The sequence below is a fragment of the Sorex fumeus genome, unplaced genomic scaffold (genome assembly GCF_029834395.1).
Source record: "Sorex fumeus unplaced genomic scaffold, SorFum_2.1 ptg000263l, whole genome shotgun sequence".
NCBI classification, from domain to species: domain Eukaryota; kingdom Metazoa; phylum Chordata; class Mammalia; order Eulipotyphla; family Soricidae; genus Sorex; species Sorex fumeus.
In genome coordinates, this window is record NW_026606320.1 from 224,897 (window position 1) to 244,696 (window position 19,800).

The 19,800-nt window shown below is 53.3% G+C and overlaps 1 protein-coding gene across 1 annotated transcript in view; it reads left to right on the top strand.

The window, feature by feature from the left end:
- LOC130018354 (von Willebrand factor-like) overlaps window positions 1-19,800 on the top strand; it is a gene marked incomplete at its 3' end in the record, with an annotated part of 161,532 nt that overhangs the window by 126,047 nt on the left and 15,685 nt on the right. The window contains exons 7-9 of the mRNA XM_056109036.1: window positions 14,334-14,550; window positions 17,574-17,696; window positions 19,247-19,358. Of these exons, the coding sequence (XP_055965011.1) occupies window positions 14,334-14,550; window positions 17,574-17,696; window positions 19,247-19,358 (452 nt within the window). The remainder of the gene's footprint in view (window positions 1-14,333; window positions 14,551-17,573; window positions 17,697-19,246; window positions 19,359-19,800) is intronic.

Here is a 19,800-nt window from a genome sequence, read left to right on the forward strand (position 1 = left end):
GTCCGGTGGCATGGTTATGGGGGCCTCATTTTATGAGGAACTGCAAATTTGGTGTTTGTCTGGTGACCACATCTTTATTCCTCCTATTCTCTGCCTCTCTATGACTTTCCCTCTCTCCCCGCTGCTTTAAAACTGCTTGTTCACCTCAAACTTCCTCTCTCCCCTGGGAGCCAGCCGTCCTGCTGACTGACGTTTGGAAATGCTGTTTACATTGAATGAACGTAGCGCACCTCAATAACGCAGAAAGGCACATTAAATACCTAGTCTGGGCGGGAAACAATGCCATACGCTCTTCATGTCCTCATGAAATATCACCTCAACTTTTATTTTTATTTGCCAAATACCTCCCCAGCTCTTCCTGTTTCTGCTCATGGTTTCCCTAGAAGGGCCTGGAGGAGGTAACTGACACAAAAAAAATTGGCTAAGGAGCTACAGACACTAGCAAATTCAGGGTCTTCCTAGCCAGGCCCACTTCTGACAACTCTTCTTCCGGCCACTTCCCTTCACTGCACTGGATGATCCGACCCTGGAACTGACTTTGCTGGGAGAGCAGGGAGCATTTAGTTACATTCACTTGCTTGGTAGAATTGGGATTCCTGTTGAAACTGAGGATGGATGGAAAGTTAATCTCAAGACCCTGGGGCTGGAGCCATAGCACAGTAGGTAGGGCGTTTTTTGCCTTGCACGTGACCAACCCGGGTTTGATTCCCAACATCCCATATGGTCCCCAGAGCACCGCCAGGAGTAATTCCTGATTGTATGAGCCAGGAATAATAACTCCTGTGCATCGCCGGGTGTGACCCAAAAAGCAAATAAAATAAAATATATTATAAAAAACCCCTCAAGACTCTGGTCACCCCAGGACCCCCAAAAGAGTTGATGTTTAGTGACATCAGCACTGGCTGTGTTCTGATCTGTTTTTTCTAAAAGGGTGTCTTGTCCCATTGACAGAGGCTCAGAGAGGGTTTTGATCTAAGTGACAACTGTGAGTACACAGGTTGGTGTGAAGCAGCCTCTCTGTCTGTTTGTCTGTCTGTCTCTGGAAGAACCTCTCTCCCAGTCCTCCTTGAGTCATATGGGCTAAGGAGTGAGGACTAATCTTGCATGCTTTGCTAAGATTGGAGAGCCCAAGGCATGGTGCTCAGTGTTGCTGTGACCCTGGGCAGTTCCTTTGCTATCTTCCCTCGATAAAGTCCCAGAGCTCTCCCCTACCTCTGCCTGCATTGCCGTCCTTTGCTTTTGGTGCAAGTTCACTGTCCTGATGCAGGGATGAAGAAGGAACGTTAGCCCATGGACTCATGTTAGCCCATTGGGTATCCTCTGCATCAGAGGGGGTAGAGTGACTTAGACCCAATAAGCTTCCACACACAAGTATTCAGCGAGGATACCTCCCTAACCCAACCTCCTAAACCCACTTTAGCCAAACATTTCCCAAGTAATTTCCCTTCCTTCAAGTGAGAACTAGAAGGAGCAAGCATCTTCGGATGCCTATGAGGACATAGGTGTTGAGATGTTTGGGGCCAGGTGGATGGGTGGTCTTATTCGAGGCCCAAGACACACAGGAAAAATGGAACAACCGGGGGATGGAGCGATAGCACAGTGGGTAGGGCTTTTGTCTTGCACGCAGCCAACCCGGGTTTGACTCTCAGCATCCCATATGGTCCTCTGAGCCAGGAGTAATTCTTGATTGCAGAGTCAGGAGTAACCCCTGTGCATTGCCAGGTGTGACCTAAATAGAAAAAAAAATGGAACAACCAGGACTAAGAACAATCCTGATACCATCTTGGGCCGGTGAGTGACCAGCTGCCCCAGGTTGGTGAATGAGGTGGCAGCTGGGGTGGGGTGCGAGGGGAGAGGGGCTTAGCTCCCATCAGAGTCGTTCTCTTTCCTGCTGAGAGCATGTAGGGTTCCATCCATGAAGCTTGTGCAGATCCTAAACTGACAGCCCTGGGGAATGGTGTTTGGCTGTTGTCCTCCTGCAAGTTGTCTTGTTTTACCCCGGAGAACCACGCAGAGGCCTCCTGGGAGATCCAGGAAGGATGTAAGGAGAGAGCTTTGGAGGATGCCTTGGGCATCTCTCATTTCTCCCGGCTCTGGGGATTTCTGTGACATATGTCATTCCCCTCTTGCTTATGAGAGTTCGCTGAGTCTCAGCTACCCCTGGGAGAGGAATGCGCAACTCTGCAGAAAAGCCCTCCTTGGGTGGACATCTCTCAGCCAGTTTCCGGGATGCTTTCAAGTCAGCACTGGGAATGTGGGTGGGAATCTTGGCCCAGCAGAAGTTACAAATTGAAATCGGCCACCTTCCTGGCCACTCGTCCCTGCAGGCCAACCAATGGGAAACTACGCTTGTTTTGCTGGGGTGAATTCTTGAACCCACGATTTTGGACCAGTCCAGCCTCTAGGCGCCTCCCCACCTCCCCCAGGGGCGCCCACCCGGGGACCTGGAAAGATCAGAACTGGGCGAACAATCTCATACTTGATCTCTGAGTCCCTCCTTCCTTTGTTCCCCGCAGACAGAAGAATGCTCCCTCCTCCTCTGTTAGCTGTTCGGGAGCAAACACAATAGAGAAGCTTCAGATCAGTTGATGCTGCTTTCTCCCTGCCCCTCCGTCTGCCTCTGGGGAGAGGCATTTTCGTCTCTCTCCTCCTGCCCTGCACCTGCCGGGCCTCTCCAGAGAGGAGTCTGGTCTTCCTTAGTGAACTGCAAATGTGATTAACGGGAGCCACAATTGGGTCTGTGCTCCCCACCCAGGCGGGGTGAGGTCATAGATGGATGTATCTAGGGCCGGAGTCTGGGCCGCTGGTTCCTCAGACCAGAGATGCGAGAAGATAGATGGGGTTGATGCCTGCACTGGAGCCAGGGAGATGCCGGAAGTGTGCAAATTAGCTGACACTGGCGCTGTGTCTCCGCCAGAGTGGTTTAGCAGAGAGCGGAGGAGGAGCACTTTTTGAGCTGTTTGGCAAGGATTGACAGGCGGCCAATGATAAATGGTTCTATAAGCACTTGCTGGCCTTTCTGGATAATCTCTCTCTGGGGAATGACTTTTGTTCTGTTGCAACGGGCTGAGGACGGGCATTGTGAGTTAGCAATGGGTCCTGCTCTGAGTGATGGAACCCGTCAGTAATCACGGCTTTCCCAGCTAGAAAGGTCTAGAAAGTTATTCCTTCCTCTTTGCAGGAAAGAAGCTCTGGGGGCAGGCTCGGGCGCTGCACAGCACCCCACTGAATTCTCAGCTCTTTGTATTTTTATTTTATGAAAGAAACGTGGGTTACAAAGTTACTGGTAGTTGAATTTTACACAGATAATTTTCTAGCACCAATCCCGCCATCCATGTTCATTTTTTTCTCCACCGGTGTCCCCAAGTTCTCTCCCACTCCCACTCCCTGCCTCCCAGCCCTGCCTCCCAGCTTACCAGGCACATTTAAACTTTGGTGGTTTGTTGTAGTTTGAGTCTTATATTTTCAGTGTTTGGTTCTATAGCTGGCTGGAGCGATAGCACAGCGGTAGGGCGTTTGCCTTGCACGCAGCCAACATGGCCGACCCGTGTTCGATTCCTCCGCCCCTCTCGGAGAGCCCGGCAAGCTACCGAGAGTATCTCGCCCGCACGGCAGAACCTGGCAAACTCCCCGTGACGTATTCGATATGCCAGACACAGTAACAACAAAAGTCTCCAATGGAGACGTTACTGGGCCCGCTCAAGCAAATCGATGATCAATGGGAGGACAGTGACAGTGACAGTGACGGTTCTATAGCTATAGCATAATTGTAGCACTCCCTCAGATATTACCATATACCTGAGGCCCTGCCCCTTTCCCCATGATTTCCCTTTCTCATCTTCTTCCCTCAATTTCTTTCTTTCTCTGACTTCCTCCTCCTATATTCTGGGGTCAGGGGTGTTCTAGGTATCCCCCTTTATTACATTGCATTTCTTGCATTCAGTTATTCTGTTTACCACAGATAAGTGACACCATCCTGAGTTTGTCTTTCTGCTTCTGGCTTTCACTCAATATGACATCTTCCAGCTCCATCCAGTCTGCAGCAAATTGCATGATTTCATCATTCTTTGGTGCTGCATAGTATTCCATCGTGTACATAGACCACATCTTCCTAACCCATTCCTCTGTTATTGGACACCTAGGTTGATTTTGTATGTTAGCTATTGTAATAAGCATTGCCATGAGTAATGGTGTGTGTATGTCCCTTTGAATGAATAGTTTTGTGTCCTGGGCTTAGGTACCCACATGTAGATTCCTGTCTTTTTCTCTCTCTCTCAATTTCCTGTTATCCTCTGTGAAGTGTGTCTACTTCATGGTCCAGGATGGCTGTACAAGCACCAGGCATCCCAGACCTGGACCAGCTGTCGTAAAAGGAGGCACTAGCAGAGAGGCACCCTCTCCTTTGCGGGGACGCTCCCTGGGAATTGCACCAGATCCCTCTGCTTATATCCTACTGAGCAGAAATTAGTCCAACGGAAACTTTTTCCAAGCAGACTGAGAAATGGAACCTTTAGTCCCAGGGGCTGTGTGCCAGGGGGCACTTGAAATCAGAGATCCTGTGTCTGAGAGGAAGGGGAGAGAGGTAGGGAGAGAGCAGAAAGGGCTGGGTATCTGTTTGCATGCAGGAGGACTGGATTTGAGACCCAGCACCATATGGTCCCTAGAGTAATGGTGGGAATAACTCCTGAGCACTGAGCCAGGAGTCAATCACTACCCTACCCCCAGCACTGCCAGGTGGGGACCCCAACCCAAACTGAAAATAGAGAAATGTATGAAGCAAAAGTGGACAGAATGAAAGCAAGAAACAAACAAAGCCCTAATCAAAGTGGAATTTTTGGGGGGAGGGGTGTGCTGGTTATTATATTTTGCTCAGATTCTCCCACCACCATTCAAGCCTATCTTTCAGGGATAAACGCTAGATCATTTACTTTCCATTGATCACTTTGCACATCAAGGAAATGTCTTGGTACCTGCGTACAGAAAATAGTCCTGGTACCCGCATACGGAGCCATGCTTGTAGAAGCTCATGGTTGCCGGGATTCCATCTGGAGAAGGCGCAAAGGGGAATTTTAAAAAAAAATGTTTTCTGAGTCACCCCTGGTAATGCTCAGGGCTTACTCCTGGCTTTTCACTCAGCAATCACTCCTGGTGGTGCTTAAGAGGATGGGATGCCGGGGATCGAACCCAGGTTGACTGCGTGCAAGGCAATTGCCTTACCTGCTGTTGTGCTATCACTTCTGCCCTGAAAGTGGATTTTTTTTTTTTGCTTGTGGGGTCACACCCAGCGATACACAGGATTTATTCCTGGCTCTGCACTCAGGAATTACTCCTGGCAGTGCTCGGAGGACCATATGGGATGCTGGGAATTGAACATCGAACCCGAGTCGACCGCATGCAAGGCAAACGCCCCACCCGCTGTGCTACTGCCCCAGCCCGCAAAGGGGAAATTTTTAATGATCTATATTTGAAAAATAAACTATCAACTACCTTGTCCCTATAAATATTTAAAGTCCTGCCCTGAGTTCTATCCCTGGGATAGCATATACCCCCGAAGTACCACTGGTATAACTCCAAAACCAACAATAAAATAAAATGGGAGATTAGATGCTGGCCATCTTTTTTTTGCACGGAGAAGGCCCATCCCCAGTGGTGTTCAGGACTTACTCCTGGCTTGGCGCTTGGGGTTCACTTCTAGCAGAACTCAGAGGACCACATGGGGGGCCAGGGCTCAAACCTGGGTTGGCAAGCATCTTACCCACTATACTATCTCTCCAGCCCCTGGCAGATAGTTTCAATCTCTCCCACACTCTTCTTCTTTCACAGGAGGGAGGGAAAAAATAGATATCTAGAGCATCTAGGACTGGAGCAATAGCACAGCAGTAGGGCGTTTGCCTTGTGTGTAGCCAGCCCGGCCGAGCCGGGTTCGATTCCTCTGCCCCTCTCGGAGAGTCCGGCAAGCTACCGAGAGTATCTCGTCTGCTTGGCAAAGCCTGGCAAGCTACCCATGACGTATTCAATATGCCAAACACAGTAACAACAAGTCTCAAAATGGAGACGTTACTGGGCCCGCATGAGCAAACCAATAAACAACGGGAGGACTGTGACAGAGCATCTAAATGGGGGCTGGAGCGATAGCATAGCAGGTAGGGCGTTTGCCTTGCACGCGGCCAACTCGGGTTCGATTCCCAGCATCCCATATGGTACCCTGAGCACCGCCAGGAGTGATTCCTGAGTGCAGAGCCAGGAGTAACTCCTGTGCAACGCCGGGAGTGCAAAGCAAAAAATAGTTAGATGATTTTCTTAGAGTTACACCCTCCGGGGCTCTCACTCATCCACGTTTCTCAAACTTTTGCTATATCCCCTGTCCAACACTGTCTTCTATTCTGAAAGTCTGGGTAGGAATTGAGAAGCACAGGTTGCATCACGGGCGTGCAGAGTCCTGGGACGTGTACTGCACGACCTGTGGGATGTAATGGCGGGACAGGGAGTTCACGGGGTGGGGGTGGGGTGCCTGGCCATTCTCTCACCAGCACAGGCTGATGCCAAAGAGATGTCTTTTGGTTATAACTATTGCAGCTAACAATCTTTAACTATGTCATGAAAGCATGTAACAATTACTGTTTTTTCTGGGTTTTTTTTTTGTATTTTTTTTTTTTTTTTGCATTTTGGGTCACACCCAGTGATGCTCAGGGGTTATTTTTGGCTCTACACTCAGAAGTTACTCCTGGTGGTGCTTGGGGGACCATAAGGGATGCAGGGAATCAAACCCTGGTTGACTGCGTGCAAAGCAAACGTCCTACCCGCTGTGCTATTGCTCCAGCCCCATGTAACACTTATTAGTGCCTTGAAGCATATTACATTTAGCATGAGTCATAACTTTTTTTTTAAACAAGGTAACTATAAATTTAAAAAAAAAATCTTCAGAGAAGAATGGCCTCTTTTCCAGTCTTTGCAAATCTTCTTATTCCCTGATTTAAGAGATGTCATCTGGCTCCCAGCCTCTGCTTCTGCCCTCAGGCTTGTTGTGATATCACTTATCCAGTAGCCTCTGGAAAATTCCACTGAAAACTTGTGAAAGAGAGAGAGAGCAATAAGGAAAATAACAACTTAATCATAGTATGAAAAGCATTTTTGACCTCAGGGGTTCCTGGATTGTCTTGGGAGTATGTGTGTGTGTGTGTGTGTGTGTGTGTGTGTGTGTGTGTGTGTGTGTGTGTAGGGGGAGGTGGGTGTCACTGGACCACACCCTGAGAACCACTGATTTCTTCTTTTGTGCCTCACTTTCCAAGTTCAGAAGGCAGTATTTTTCTCTCCTTTCTCAGAGGAGTTTTGTGTTCTCCAAAGGTGTTTTTCAGCCTCTAAAGAAACGGTTTATGGATATGGTTATCCGTTTATGGGTTCAAAATGTTCACATGGAGATTTGGAGAAAGGGTGCAGGGGCTTAGCTTGTCAACCACACAAGCGTACGGCACCACGTGTCCCCCCCAAGCACAGAGCTGGGAGATGACCATCTCCCATCTCCACACACCCCTAAAAGACACGTGTCTTGGGCCGGGGAGATGGCTCAGTGGACTGAGTATGTGCTTTTCATGCACGAGACTTGGGGCCCCTGAGCACCACTGGGAGTGACCTTAGAGCACCTAGTCATGACAAGTGCCCGAGCAACCCCCCCACCCCAAAATAAATCAATAAAAGACACGCACACACCCAGACCAAGAGTGTGACCCCTGGCGAGAATGTGTGTAAGCACCACAATAGTTGTTTGTGTGCCTCTACAAATAGCGTGCCCCCTAACCCTCACCCCTCGCGATTGCCGTGTAAACACCGCAGCGAGAAGAGGAGCACTTTAGGCAAAAGTTTCTGAGCACTGCAGCCAATGAACATCACTGCTGAAAGGCCTGAGCACCAAAGCCGTGTGTGTGTGTGTGTGTGTATGTGTGTGTGAGTGTGTGAGTGTGTGTGATCCTTGGGCATTGCTCCAGCAACTATAGTAGCACCTAGAAGGGGGAGTGGCCCAGGGAAAGAAAGCATTTCCCCCTAAAAAATGGGGGGTGGGGGATAGAGTGATAGTACAGCGGGCAGGATGCTTGCCTTGCATGTGGCCGACCTCGATTCGATCTCCAGCACAGCTGGAACCACTGAGTCCACATGCCACTGCCACATATGGACCCCCGAGCCCCACCAGGAGTAACCCCTGAGCACAGAGCCAGGAATCAGCCCCGAGCACTGCTGAATGTGGCCCCCTAACAAAAGTGCTCCCTGCACAGAGGAGGTTTATATTGGCCTTGCCTTAGAAGCAGGTAGATGGGGGGGGGGTGTTGTTGGTGGTGGTCAGGGTCTTCCAGTCTGGGGTCTGTTCATTCCCAGCCTCTCAGTGGAGGGGGATGGAGATGAGAAGCCGGAAAGAGCTGCTGCAGCATCCCAAACCTGGGCACCTGCCCGTCTGCTCCTGCGAAACACTGACATGCCAGGCGAGAGGGTGAGCTAGGACCCTTGGAGCTCGTGGGCCGTTGTGGCTGCGGAGAATCCAAGCTCCTTCCCTCCCATTCTCCGGGATCGGCACCAAGCCCCACGGGATGAACCCCCTGCAAGGGACTGGCGGCAGGAGCTTATTCATTGCAGTGATGACAGGACTGGAGGCGGAGCTGAGGTCCCTGGCCTGTCAGAGCAATGTCCCCAGGAGCTGCCAGCTGGGGAAGACTGTGGGCAGCGCTGGGTAAAGGGTTTGAGTCGAGTCCGCTGCCTGAAACCTAAGTCGTGAGTGGCTTCCAGCGCTGGGCTCAGACCTGTCTCCTTCCAGGAAACTCCCCTGGCATTGGGGTTCTCGTGCTTCCAGCTGCCACCGGCCGCACCCTTGGGACAACAGGGGCAGATGGGGGCTGAGTCCTGAGACTGTTATGTAAACGGTCCCCATGGAGACACGGGTTCAGGTGAAAGGCCAGCTTTGGTAAGCTCCGGCAGGTGTAACGTACTCCACGCTGTGTCCCCATTGCACTGGGCCTGGCGGTTCCTTATTGTCTTGTCTTTGGGTTCTGGGAATCCAACCGCCACTTAAAACACCTGCCGGGAAATGTGGAGCCACCTGGGGTGATGGTTAACGTGCAGACAAGTACAGACAGATGCACCCTGACCCCGGGGCGGGGGCATGCACTGAGGCAGGGCAGGGACCTGGGAACCGATCCCGGGAGCCGCCCCGACAAGGTGGCTCCTTAGCCAGAACGGGGGTTGATGGAGGGCCACATGGAGGAGGCACAGGTTTTCCTGGGAGGCTGGCATCCAATCTGCTTTTATTTATTTATTTGTTTGTTTGTTTGCTTTTTGGGTCACACCCGGTGATGCATAGGGGTTACTCTTGCCTCTGCAATCAGGAAATACTCCTGGCAGTGCTCAGACGACCCTATGGGGTGCTGGGAATCGAACCCGGGTTGACCGCGTACAACGCAAATGCCCTACCCGCTGTGTTATTGCGCCAGCCCCTAGGTTTTAAATTTCTTTTTTTGCTGGAGCGATAGCACAGCGGGTAGGGCGTTCGCCTTACAAGCGGCCAACATGGCCAACCCGAGTTCGATTCCTCCGCCCCTCTCGGAGAGCCTGGCAAGCTACCGAGAGTATTCGATATGCCAGACACAGTAACAACAAAGTCTCCAATGGAGACGTTACTGGGCCCGCTCGAGCAAATCGACGATCAACGGGAGGGCCTTTACCTTTACCTTTACCCTTTTTTGGGAAGGTGGGTCACACCCAGCGACGCACAAGGGTTACTCCTGGCTCTGCACTCAGGAATTACTCCTGGCAGTGTTCGGGGGACCATATGGGATGCTGGGGATCGAACCCGGGCTGGCCGTGTGCAAGGCAAATGCCCTACCCGCTGTGCTATTGCGCCAGCCTCTAGTTTTTAAATCTTTAAAAATTTTGTGGGGGGGGGGGGGTCACACCTATTTGTGCTCAGGGTTGACTTCTGAATCTGTGCTCAAGGATGACTCCTGACTCTGTGCTCAGGGATCCCTGCTGGCGGGGCTCGGGGGAGCCTCGGAGGTGCGGGGGCTGGAATCCAAGTCTTTTATGTGCCAGACAAGCACCCTACCTGCGGTGCCACCTCTCGGTCTGCTTTGCGCCACAGCCGTACTCTTGGCTCTGAGCCTCAGCTCTGCGCCGGAAATGATGGGAGGGTGGAAGGAAGGTTCGGGAATCCTCAGGAAGCTGTCCCGAGTTGGGGAGATGGAGGCTGAGGCGAGACGAGGCGGAGAGGCCCAGCGGGCCCTCACCCTGGCTGGCCTGGCCTGGCCACCATCCAGAGGAGCCAGAACTTGGCCCACTCAGGGACGCTTTGTTGATTTGCCTCTGCTGAGACTTGACCACATCGCAGTTGCCCTCCAGGCCGTGGGCAGCCCAGGCTGGGTGGCTAATCTGACCTGTCACTCTAGCAGGCCAATCTCAGGCCAAGGCTGACCGCAGGAAGACTAGGGGCAAGGGAATGACACCCTGTTTGTTTAGTCTCTGCTGAGAAAGACCAGGGCCAGGAGAGAGAGAGAGAGAGAGAGAGAGAGAGAGAGAGAGAGAGAGAGCAGACAGACAGACAGACAGACAGACAGACAGACAGACAGACAAAGACAGAGGAGACAGAGAGACAGAGAAAGACAGAGACAGAGAGGAGAGAGACAGAGACAAAGGAGAGGAGGGAGAGACAGATACAGAGAGAGACAGATAGAGAGGGGAGAGAGACAGAGACAGAGAAAGACAGAGAGACAAATAGAGACAGAGACAGAGAAAGACAGAGAGAGGAGAGGAGCGGAGAGAGACAGAGAGAGACAGAGAGAGGCAGAGACAGAGAAAGAGAGACAGAGAAACAGAGAGAGGAGAGGAGAGATGAGAGACAAGAGAGAGAAAGAGTTGAGGAGAGAGTGAGAGAGAGAAAGAAAGAGAGAGATAGAGAGGGAGAAAGATACAGATAGACAGAGACAGAGACAGAGAGACAGAGACAGAGACTGAGAAAGGAGACAGATAGAGAGGGGAGAGAGACAGAGACAGAAAGACAGAGAGAGACAAAGACAAAGAGAGACAGAGAAAGACAGAGAGAGACAGAGACAAAGAGAGACAGAGACCGAGAAAGACAGAGACAAAGAGAGGAGAGGAGAGAGACAGAGAGAGAGGCAGAGACAGAGAAAGACAGAGACAGAGAGAGACAGAGAAAGAGAGAGACAGAGACAGAGAAAGACAGAGAGAGACAGAGAAGCAAAGAGGAGAGGAGAGATGAGAGAGAGGAGAGGAGAGAGAGAGTGAGAGAGGTGAGAGGGAGAAAGAGAGGGAGAGAGGGAGAGAGAGAGAGAGAGAGCGAGAGCATGGGGGTTTGGGCTGGCGCGGGTTCCAGACCCGGCCCTGCTTATGCTCCCGCAAGCACCCTCTGGAGTGAGGCTGCAGCAAGCACCAGGAGGAAGCCCTGAGCCGCCCGCCCGGGGCGGCCCCATCTGCAGGATTCCACTCCCTCTGCAGGCCCTGCTTAGGAAGCACCTTTCTTGCAGAGGCTCTCTAGAAACCATTTACTCCCTCCAGGGATTTGCTGAGGAAATGGGCTGGGAACATCACCCCTGCTTTTTCTGTGAGGGGGGAAAAGCAATGAACTCACGCCAGGGGGTGGGGTGGTGGGGTGGGGGCGGAAGTGCCCGACTCTCCTGCCAACGCGCCCAGCTGCTGAGAGGTTCCTGATCCTGCACATGAGGCATCCGGCCCCGGGGAGTGGGAGTCAATCTTGGGGTACAGGTGCCGACGCGTGTCACTCTCCTCCAGCCCACCTACCCACACCCCCACCCCGTGGCGGGAACCTCTAGTGAAACTGTGGAGCTGCTGTTTGAAGATTTTCCTTGGGTAGGCAGGGAGGCAGTTCTCTGCTCTTTTTTTTTTCTTTTGGGGTCACATCCAGCGATGCTCAGGGGTTACTCCTGGCTCATGCACTCAGGAATTGCTCCTGGCGGTGCTCAGGGGACCATATGGGGTGCTGGGAATCGAACCTGTGTTGGCCATGTTGGCTGCGTGCAAGGCAAACGCCCTACCCGCTGTCGCTCCAGTCCCTCTCTGCTCTTCTTGAGGGGCCTGAGAGGGCCTTTTGGAGCCCGGTCCCCTCACTGGGTGGGGACACAGACTGCTGCATCTTCTCCTGGGCCTCAGGAAACCCTGACAACACCAGAACGAACCCCCGCTTGGTCCCGAGGAAGGTCATGGCCCAACGAAATGAGGAACAAAAGTGGTCTCTCTGTTCGTGGCGACTATACCAGAGGTCCGGCCCAGGGGCTGGAGCAATAGCACAGCGGGGAGGGTGTTTGCCTTGCATGCGGCCGACCCAGGTTCGATTCTCAGCGTCCCATGTGGTCCCCTGAGCACCGCCAGGAGTGCATGAGCCAGGAGTAAGCCCTGTACATCACCGGATGTGACCCAAAAAATAAAAAACAAAACCAGAAGAGGTTCAACCCAGGGCAATGAACGTGAGTGGAGGTGACTCTGAGTGGTGGTCGTGCTCAGCCTGAGAGAATCCTCATGGCAGGAGGGCTGACTTGGATGGCTCTGGCCAGAAGGAGGGGGGGCGGTGATGGTGCTGTTTGTAGTGGTGGGGATGATTCTCACGTGAGACCTTCCGTTCAATCTCGCTGATGCTCAGTTTTTGGCACTGACTCAGTGTTGGCACTAACTCGGGTTCCCATCGGGTTTCCTTGGGCTGAAGGGCAGGCATCAGCCCAAGGCCCGGAGTGGAGACGTGGAGACAGCCTTTCCCAAAGTGGATGATACTCCTCCCGGAGGATTGGCGGGGGGGGGGGTGGGGGGGTGGGGGGTGGGTGCAGGTAGGAACCTCGGATGTAGTTGGGGCACACTTTCTGTTTACTTCAACAAGGCAGATTTCCAGGAAGGTGTTTTCTGTTTTTCTCAGAAGGCAGTGGTTGACCGAAGTCTACCTCAGGAAAAGAGGCAGAGCTTGGAGCGGGGGCTGCCTGCCTGACCTCTCTCCCTGGACAGTCTTCAGAAACCGCAGCCCCTGGGCTACCAGTACACATGGAAGGGTGCATCCTACACCCCCACCCCCACCCCCCGACTCTGTGTTCCCAGGACCCTGGGGCAGTAGGTTGGGTTTGCCCTCTGCTTTCTGGGCACCTGGATAGTATTACTTCAGGGTGTGTGTGTGTGTGTGTGTGTGTGTGTGTGTGTGTGTGTGTGTTGGAAGAGGGGTGCACCAGATGTGTTCAGGGTGGCAGAGAGAGCACAGTAGGGTGCTTGCTTGGCATATGACTGATCCAAGTTTGATCCTGAGCTCTGCCAGGAATAATTCCCGAGTGCAGAGTCAGGAGTAACACCCCTGAGCATCACTGGCCCCTCAAACGTCCCCCGCCCCACCTCCCAAACAAAACCAAATAAAAAACCTGGCTCTGCACTCAGGAATCACTCTTGGTGGGCCCAGCACACTGTAGGGGTGCTGGGAATCAAACCCAAGTCGGTTGTTGAATGAGGCAAGCATCCTCCCCACTGTAAGCTCACTCAGGCCCTTGCAGAACGACCTTCTCTCCTGAGGGGAGGCGGCTTATCTCGATACCTGCAAAAGGCAGAGTTGGTGAGGTCTGTGGCCGGTCTCCTCTGCGCAGCGGGTAAGACAGGCCAGTGGCTGGGTGCGCAGAGCGGAACTCACGCACACACTCACGCAGAGCAGCCTGTGACCTCTCGTCTTCCGTGACCTCAGCTCAGCAGGCCCTGCCATGGACCACTGCTTTCCCAAGGCTCAGTGAGCCTGCCAGGGCCAGGCTGGGTGCCCCCAGGGTCCGCTGCGACCAAGAAATCTGGAAACCACCATGATGCTGTTTGAAGGCAGCGAGTGCAGGCTGGGCAGCTCTGAAGGAAAGTCAGGGGGTTCCTGGGCCCACAGCTGGGTCCTGGCGTTGCCCGGGCTCCTGTGGAGGGTGGACGGCGCTGGGGTTAGACTGGGCCCCCTGTTTCATTGGACAAATATTTCATCTTCACCTACACTGCCGCCAGGCACTGTCCCCGTGTGGGGGAGGGGCCCAGGATTCCTGGGTCTGCTTAAGAAACTCACACAGGGGCTGGGGCGATAGCACAGCGGGTTGGGTGTTTGTCTTGCACGTGGCGGACCCAGGTTCGATTCCCAGCATCTCATAGGATTCCCCGAGTACTGCCAAGAGTAATTCCTGAGTGCAGAGTCAGGAGTAACCCCTGTGCATCGCTGGGTGTCCCAAAAAGAAAAAAAAAGAAAAGAAAAAAAACTCAGACAAACGCTCACGAGTCTGTCGGAGTTGGAGTCTGTCCCACGGTGCCACCCTCACCCCAACTTGTCCCCGCAGGACCTGTGGGAGAGGTGCCAGCTGCTGAAGAGCGCCTCGGTGTTCGCCCGCTGCCACCCACTGGTGGACCCCGAGCCCTTCGTGGCCCTGTGCGAAAGTTCTCTGTGCGCGTGCGGCCAGGAGCCCGGGTGCCCGTGTGCTGCCCTGCAGGAGTACGCCCGGGCGTGTGCCCAGCAGGGCCTGGTGCTGTACGGCTGGACTGACCCCAGCGGGTGCCGTGAGTCAACGCTGGCTTCTCCCCTGCTGGGAGGTGCTATGGGGATGGGAGGGGGGTGGGAGGTGGTGGTGCTGGCGTGGCACTTAGGAAGCGTTGGGAGCTGTGCCCAGCCACGCAGTGATTCAGGATCAGCCAAAAGTCACCACGTGTCCTTGTCCAGTTCCTGCCCTGTTTCCGCCTCGGCCACCTGGTCAGAGTGCTGAGGTTTGAAAGGCTTCCCAGAGTTGGTTCCCAGGTCTGCCTGTATACCAAGCCTCCCTCGGCTCATGCCAACCTCGGCTCACGGCTCCCTTGGCTCACGCCACGCCTCTTTGGTTCATGCCACACCACCTCTGCTCATGCCACGCCCCCTTCGTTCAAGCTCCACCTCCTCTATTCATGCCACACCTCCTCTGTTCATGCCACGCCCCCTTAGTTTATGTCACACCTCCTCTGTTTATGCCACGCCCCCTTGCTTATGCCACACCTCCTCTGTTTATGCCACGCCCTTAGTTTATGTCACACCTCCTCTGTTTATGCCACGCCCCCTTAGTTTATGCCACATCCTTTTATTCATGCCACGCCCCCTTAGTTTATATGCCACACCTCCTCTGTTTATGCCACGCCCCCTTAGTTTATGCCACACCTCCTTGTTTATGCCACGCCCCCTTGGTTCAGGCCACACCTCTTTGGTTCAGGCCACGCCCCTTTTATGCCACACCTCCTTGGTTCAGGCCACGTCCCCTTGGCTTGTGCCACGCTTCCCTCAGCTCATGCTCCATCTTCCCTGGTTCATGCCATGCCACCCTTGGCGCTCATAACTTCCCTCCCTCCCCAACCCCCACTACACCTTTACTCCCGCCGCATGCTCGTTCCTTGGCTCACTCCAAGCCTCCTGAGATTCCCCACGCTCCCTCTGGAAGGCCAAATCCTTCTCTACCTCCAGCCATGTTCAGTGGTCCAGTCAATTTTGGTTAATGTCGCCTCTCTGCAGGCACAGGGAGCAGAACTTGAGCCCTGTTGTTGTGGGGGAGGCGGACAGCGCCAGGCGAGGCGGGGGTGGGGTTGGGGGAGGGGGCTGTGATCTTGGAGGAACCAGCTTTGATGAAATCTCCCGGTTGATGAAACAAACTTGTCTCCTCTCCCCCGGGTGCCTTGCTCGTTCTCCCTTCCATCCCGCCTTGGAGCACCATGTTTATCATCTCTTAATCCCATGGTGTCCCTAGGTCCTTGTCACCATCCCCAAATGATGGTGATTGAAGAGGGGCATCTTGGGTCACCTCCTAAGAAGGTTTCTCTCTCCCTACTTTTCACTCATCTAAGATGTACAGATAGCCAGCCCCAGGGGCAGTGATCATTAGGAGATTATTCAGACAGAGGTGAGGGCAGGCCAGATATTTACATCACACACACACACACACACACACACACACACACACACACTTTTCATTTTGTGTTGCTTCTGCTTATAAATTAGAGCTTTTATCTTGGCTGTGGGGGTGTGAGAAAGGTGCCTATTAGCAGATGTTTTCTCCTCTGCTAATAAGGTAGATCCCTTTTAAAAAGAAAGATCTTTGAAGGTAGGGTGGAGTGATTAACTGGGGTATCTTGAAAGAGAAGGGCACTGGGCTTGTGACTTGGTGTGGCAAAGCCTGGAAAGTAGTGCCGGCGCCCATCTGTCAGATGGTTTTTGCCCATCCGTCAACCACAAGATCAAGAGAGAATGGGGTGGGGGACAGTCTTGGCCCCTGGAAGTGGGGTCTAGTGGGCACGAAGCCTAGGTGCTAGGAGAGCAAGCATGGTTGATGGATCGAACGTGCTGGGTGCTGGGTGGGATAAGCCTGGAACCAAGTTCATGTAGAAGGAGACCCCTCAGAGGAAGGGATATACCCTTCACTCCTTGCTCGGCCCCAGAAGTTTAGAATCACCCCAAAAGGCGAAAGGCAGGAGACCTGAAAGCAAAAGGGACAGTGCAGAGACAACGCAAGGAATGTGAATTGCTACAAACAGATGAGGAGGGACAGCGACTCCTGGGTCTCTCTTGCCACATTTGGCATCTAAGTGTCAGGGAGACTTTTTTAAAAAAATTTTTTATTAGTGAATCACCGTGAGGTACGGTTACAGACTTATAAACTTTCGTGCTTGTGTTTCAGTCATACAAGGAGCGGGTACCCATCCCTCTACCAGTGCCCATTTTCCACCACCAATGGTCCCAGCATCCCTCCCACCACCCCCACCCCGCCCCCTCCACCCCACCCCGCCTCTGTGGCAGGCATTCCTTTTTACTCTCTCTCTCTCCTCCTTTTGGGTGTTGTGGTTTGCAATAGAGTTATTAAGTGGCCATCATGTTCAGTCTTTAGTCTACTTTCAGCACGCATCTCCCATCTCGAGCGGGCTCAGGGTGACTTTTAGAGACATTGGGTCCCCTGGGTTCTCCCTGGTTCTAACTCTGTTAGGATTTCCACCGCTGGGCATTCCTTCTGAGACTCCACCAGTTTCCGACCAGAAGGTCAAGAGAAAAGGGGGGAGGGGACAGTCTTGGCCTCTGGAGTGGGGTCCAGTGAGCAAGAAGCCTTGGTTCTAGGGGAGCAAGCATGGGTGATCACGCGTGCTGGGTGCTGGGTGGGATAAGCCTGGGACCAATTTCATGTAGGAGACCTCTCAGAGGAAGAATGACTCTTGGCCAGGATTTTCCCAAGATGACAGATGTGGGAGCCAGGGGCTCCAATAATAGCACTTTAGGGGGCTGGAGCAGTAACACAGCAGGTAGGGCGTTTCCCTTGCACACGGCCAACCTGGGTTCGATTCCCAGCATCCCATATGGTCTCCTGAGCACTGCCAGGAGTAATTCCTGAGTGCAGAGCCAGGAGTAACCCCTGAGCATCACCAGGTGTGACCCAAAAAAGAAATTTAAAAAAGCACCTTGGAAGGAAGTTTGGGGCCGTGGGGGCTGATGATGGCCCTGGGGGTCTTGAAGACAGAGGGTTTCTAGAGGCCCTGACTTGGGAACTGGCCCTGGGGAGACTCAAATTTTTCCATTTTAGGTCCAGCGTGCCCTGCGGGCATGGAGTACCAGGCGTGTGTGTCCCCTTGCGCCAGGACCTGCCAGAGCTTGCACATCCGGGAGGGGTGTTCCGAGGCCTGCGTGGACGGCTGCAGCTGCCCTGGTAATCCGCCCTTGCATTAGGGACTAAATCGAGAGCTTGCCAGCTCCCCCTCTTTTTTTGGGGGGGGGGGAGAAGCCGGATGCAGGCCCCTTGTCTTGGTTTCCGTTGCATAAATCAGAGGCTTTTTATTTATTTTATTACAGGTCTTTGTCCACACTGATCTGACATTTGTTTTTCATTTCCGTTTTCCTGTTGTACTGGATCCACCAAAGCACGTGCATCCATCCAAGAGACAGAGGGCTGGGCCGGGTTCCTGCACTGCCCAGGGAGTGGGGTGGAGTCTGTCCCGTCTGATGGTTTTCTTTTCCCGTTTGGTCAGGGAGTCAGTCTTGGAGAAGAGGGTTTTTGGTTCACAGGCCTCACCTGGCAGTGCTCAGGGCTTCCTCCCGGCTTAGTGCTCTGGGGTCACTCCTGGTGGTGCTCAGGACACCATAGGCAGTGCTGAGGATCGAACCAGACTTGGCCACATGCATGGCTAATGGCTTAACCCTGTACCATCTTTCTGACAGGGAAGAGGGTTTTACTCCTGGCAGTGCTCAGGGGACCATATGAGATGCTGGGAATCGAACCCAGGTCGGCCATGTGCAAAGCGAACGCCCTACCTGCCGTGCTATCGCTCCAGCCGCCTTGTTTTGTTTTTGTTTTGCTTTTAACTCTTGCTGGGCCATCTGAGCTCAGGGAAAAGAGCCTATAACTCAAACATCTTGCTCAGGAGAGATTTTGGGGTTTTCATGTGGCAAGCCCTGTTCAATGAACCAGATCCCAGCCTGTGGATTTGAACCCCTGACTTCCTTCCCGGAAGGACTTGGAGGATGCTCTGGCCTCTGTGTTTCTGTAGGCTGGGTGTTAGTAATCTTCCCCTCCAGTCCATATGCATTCATGTGCAAGGCCAACAAGCTTCTTAGCGTTTCCTGGAAGGAGCCCTTGACCAAAACTCATGACATTTTCTAATGAAAAGCAGACGATGGGGCTGGAGCGATAACACAGCGGGAAGAGCGTATGCTTTGCATGTGGCCAACCCGGGTTCAATTCCCAGCATCCCATACGGTCCCCTGAGAACCACCAGGAGTAATTCCTGAGTGCATGAGCCAGGAGTAACCCCTGAGTATTGCTGGGCATGCCCCCCCCCCCCCAGAAAAAAGCAAAAAAAAGCAATGAACAGAATGCTTCCCCAGGATTCTCCATCTGGAGAAGGGGACCAGCCCTGTTCTCACCTGGGGCGGACATGCACCCCAGGTCTAGGTCGTAGGTAGGTCGTAGGTATTTGTGGAAGAAGCACGGCATTGCTGAGTGCCTCCGAAGCTTCTAGCATTGGAAGAGGAGGAGGGATGATGCCAAGAGTAGGCCTTGATGGGGCTGGAGCAATAGCACAGAGGGTAGGGCATTTGCCTTGCATGCGCCCAACCCGGGTTTGATTCCCAGCATCCCACGTGGTCCCCCAAGCACCGCCAGGAGTAATTCCTGAGTGCAGAGCCAGGAGTAACCCCTGTGCAACACCGGGTGTGACCCCAAAAGAGAAAGGTCTTGACTTCGTTGCCCTTTGGTTGCAGACGGGCAGTTTCTGGATGCAGACCAGTGTGTGGACAGCTCTGAGTGTTCCTGTGTGCATGCTGGGAAGAGGTTCCCTCCCGGCTCCTCCCTCTCACAGGACTGCAACACCTGGTAATCGGGAGTCCTCCCTGGGGCCTGGGGGATGAGGAGGTGGGGGGAAGCCTCAGGTACCTAGGTGAGGGCTCTTCAGGTGGAGAGCTGGTTTGGGAAAGGGTATGGAAGACCATGATGGGCCATAGTGACAGAACTGCCTAGGGTGAGTGATCAGCTTGGGAGGACCCTGACCTGCAAATAGCACCTCTAAGGGTTTATTTCGCCACTGTCACTGTCACTATCCTCCCGTTGTTCATTGATTTGCTCAAGCGGGCCCAGTAACGTCTCCATTGTGACACTTGTTACTGTGTTTGGCATATCGAATATGTCACGGGGAGCTTGCCAGGATATGCCGTGCGGGCGAGATACTCTTGGTAGCTTGCCAGGCTCTCCAAGAGGGGCAGAGGAATTGAACTCGGGTTGGCCATATTGGCCGCTTGCAAGGCAAACGCCCTACCCG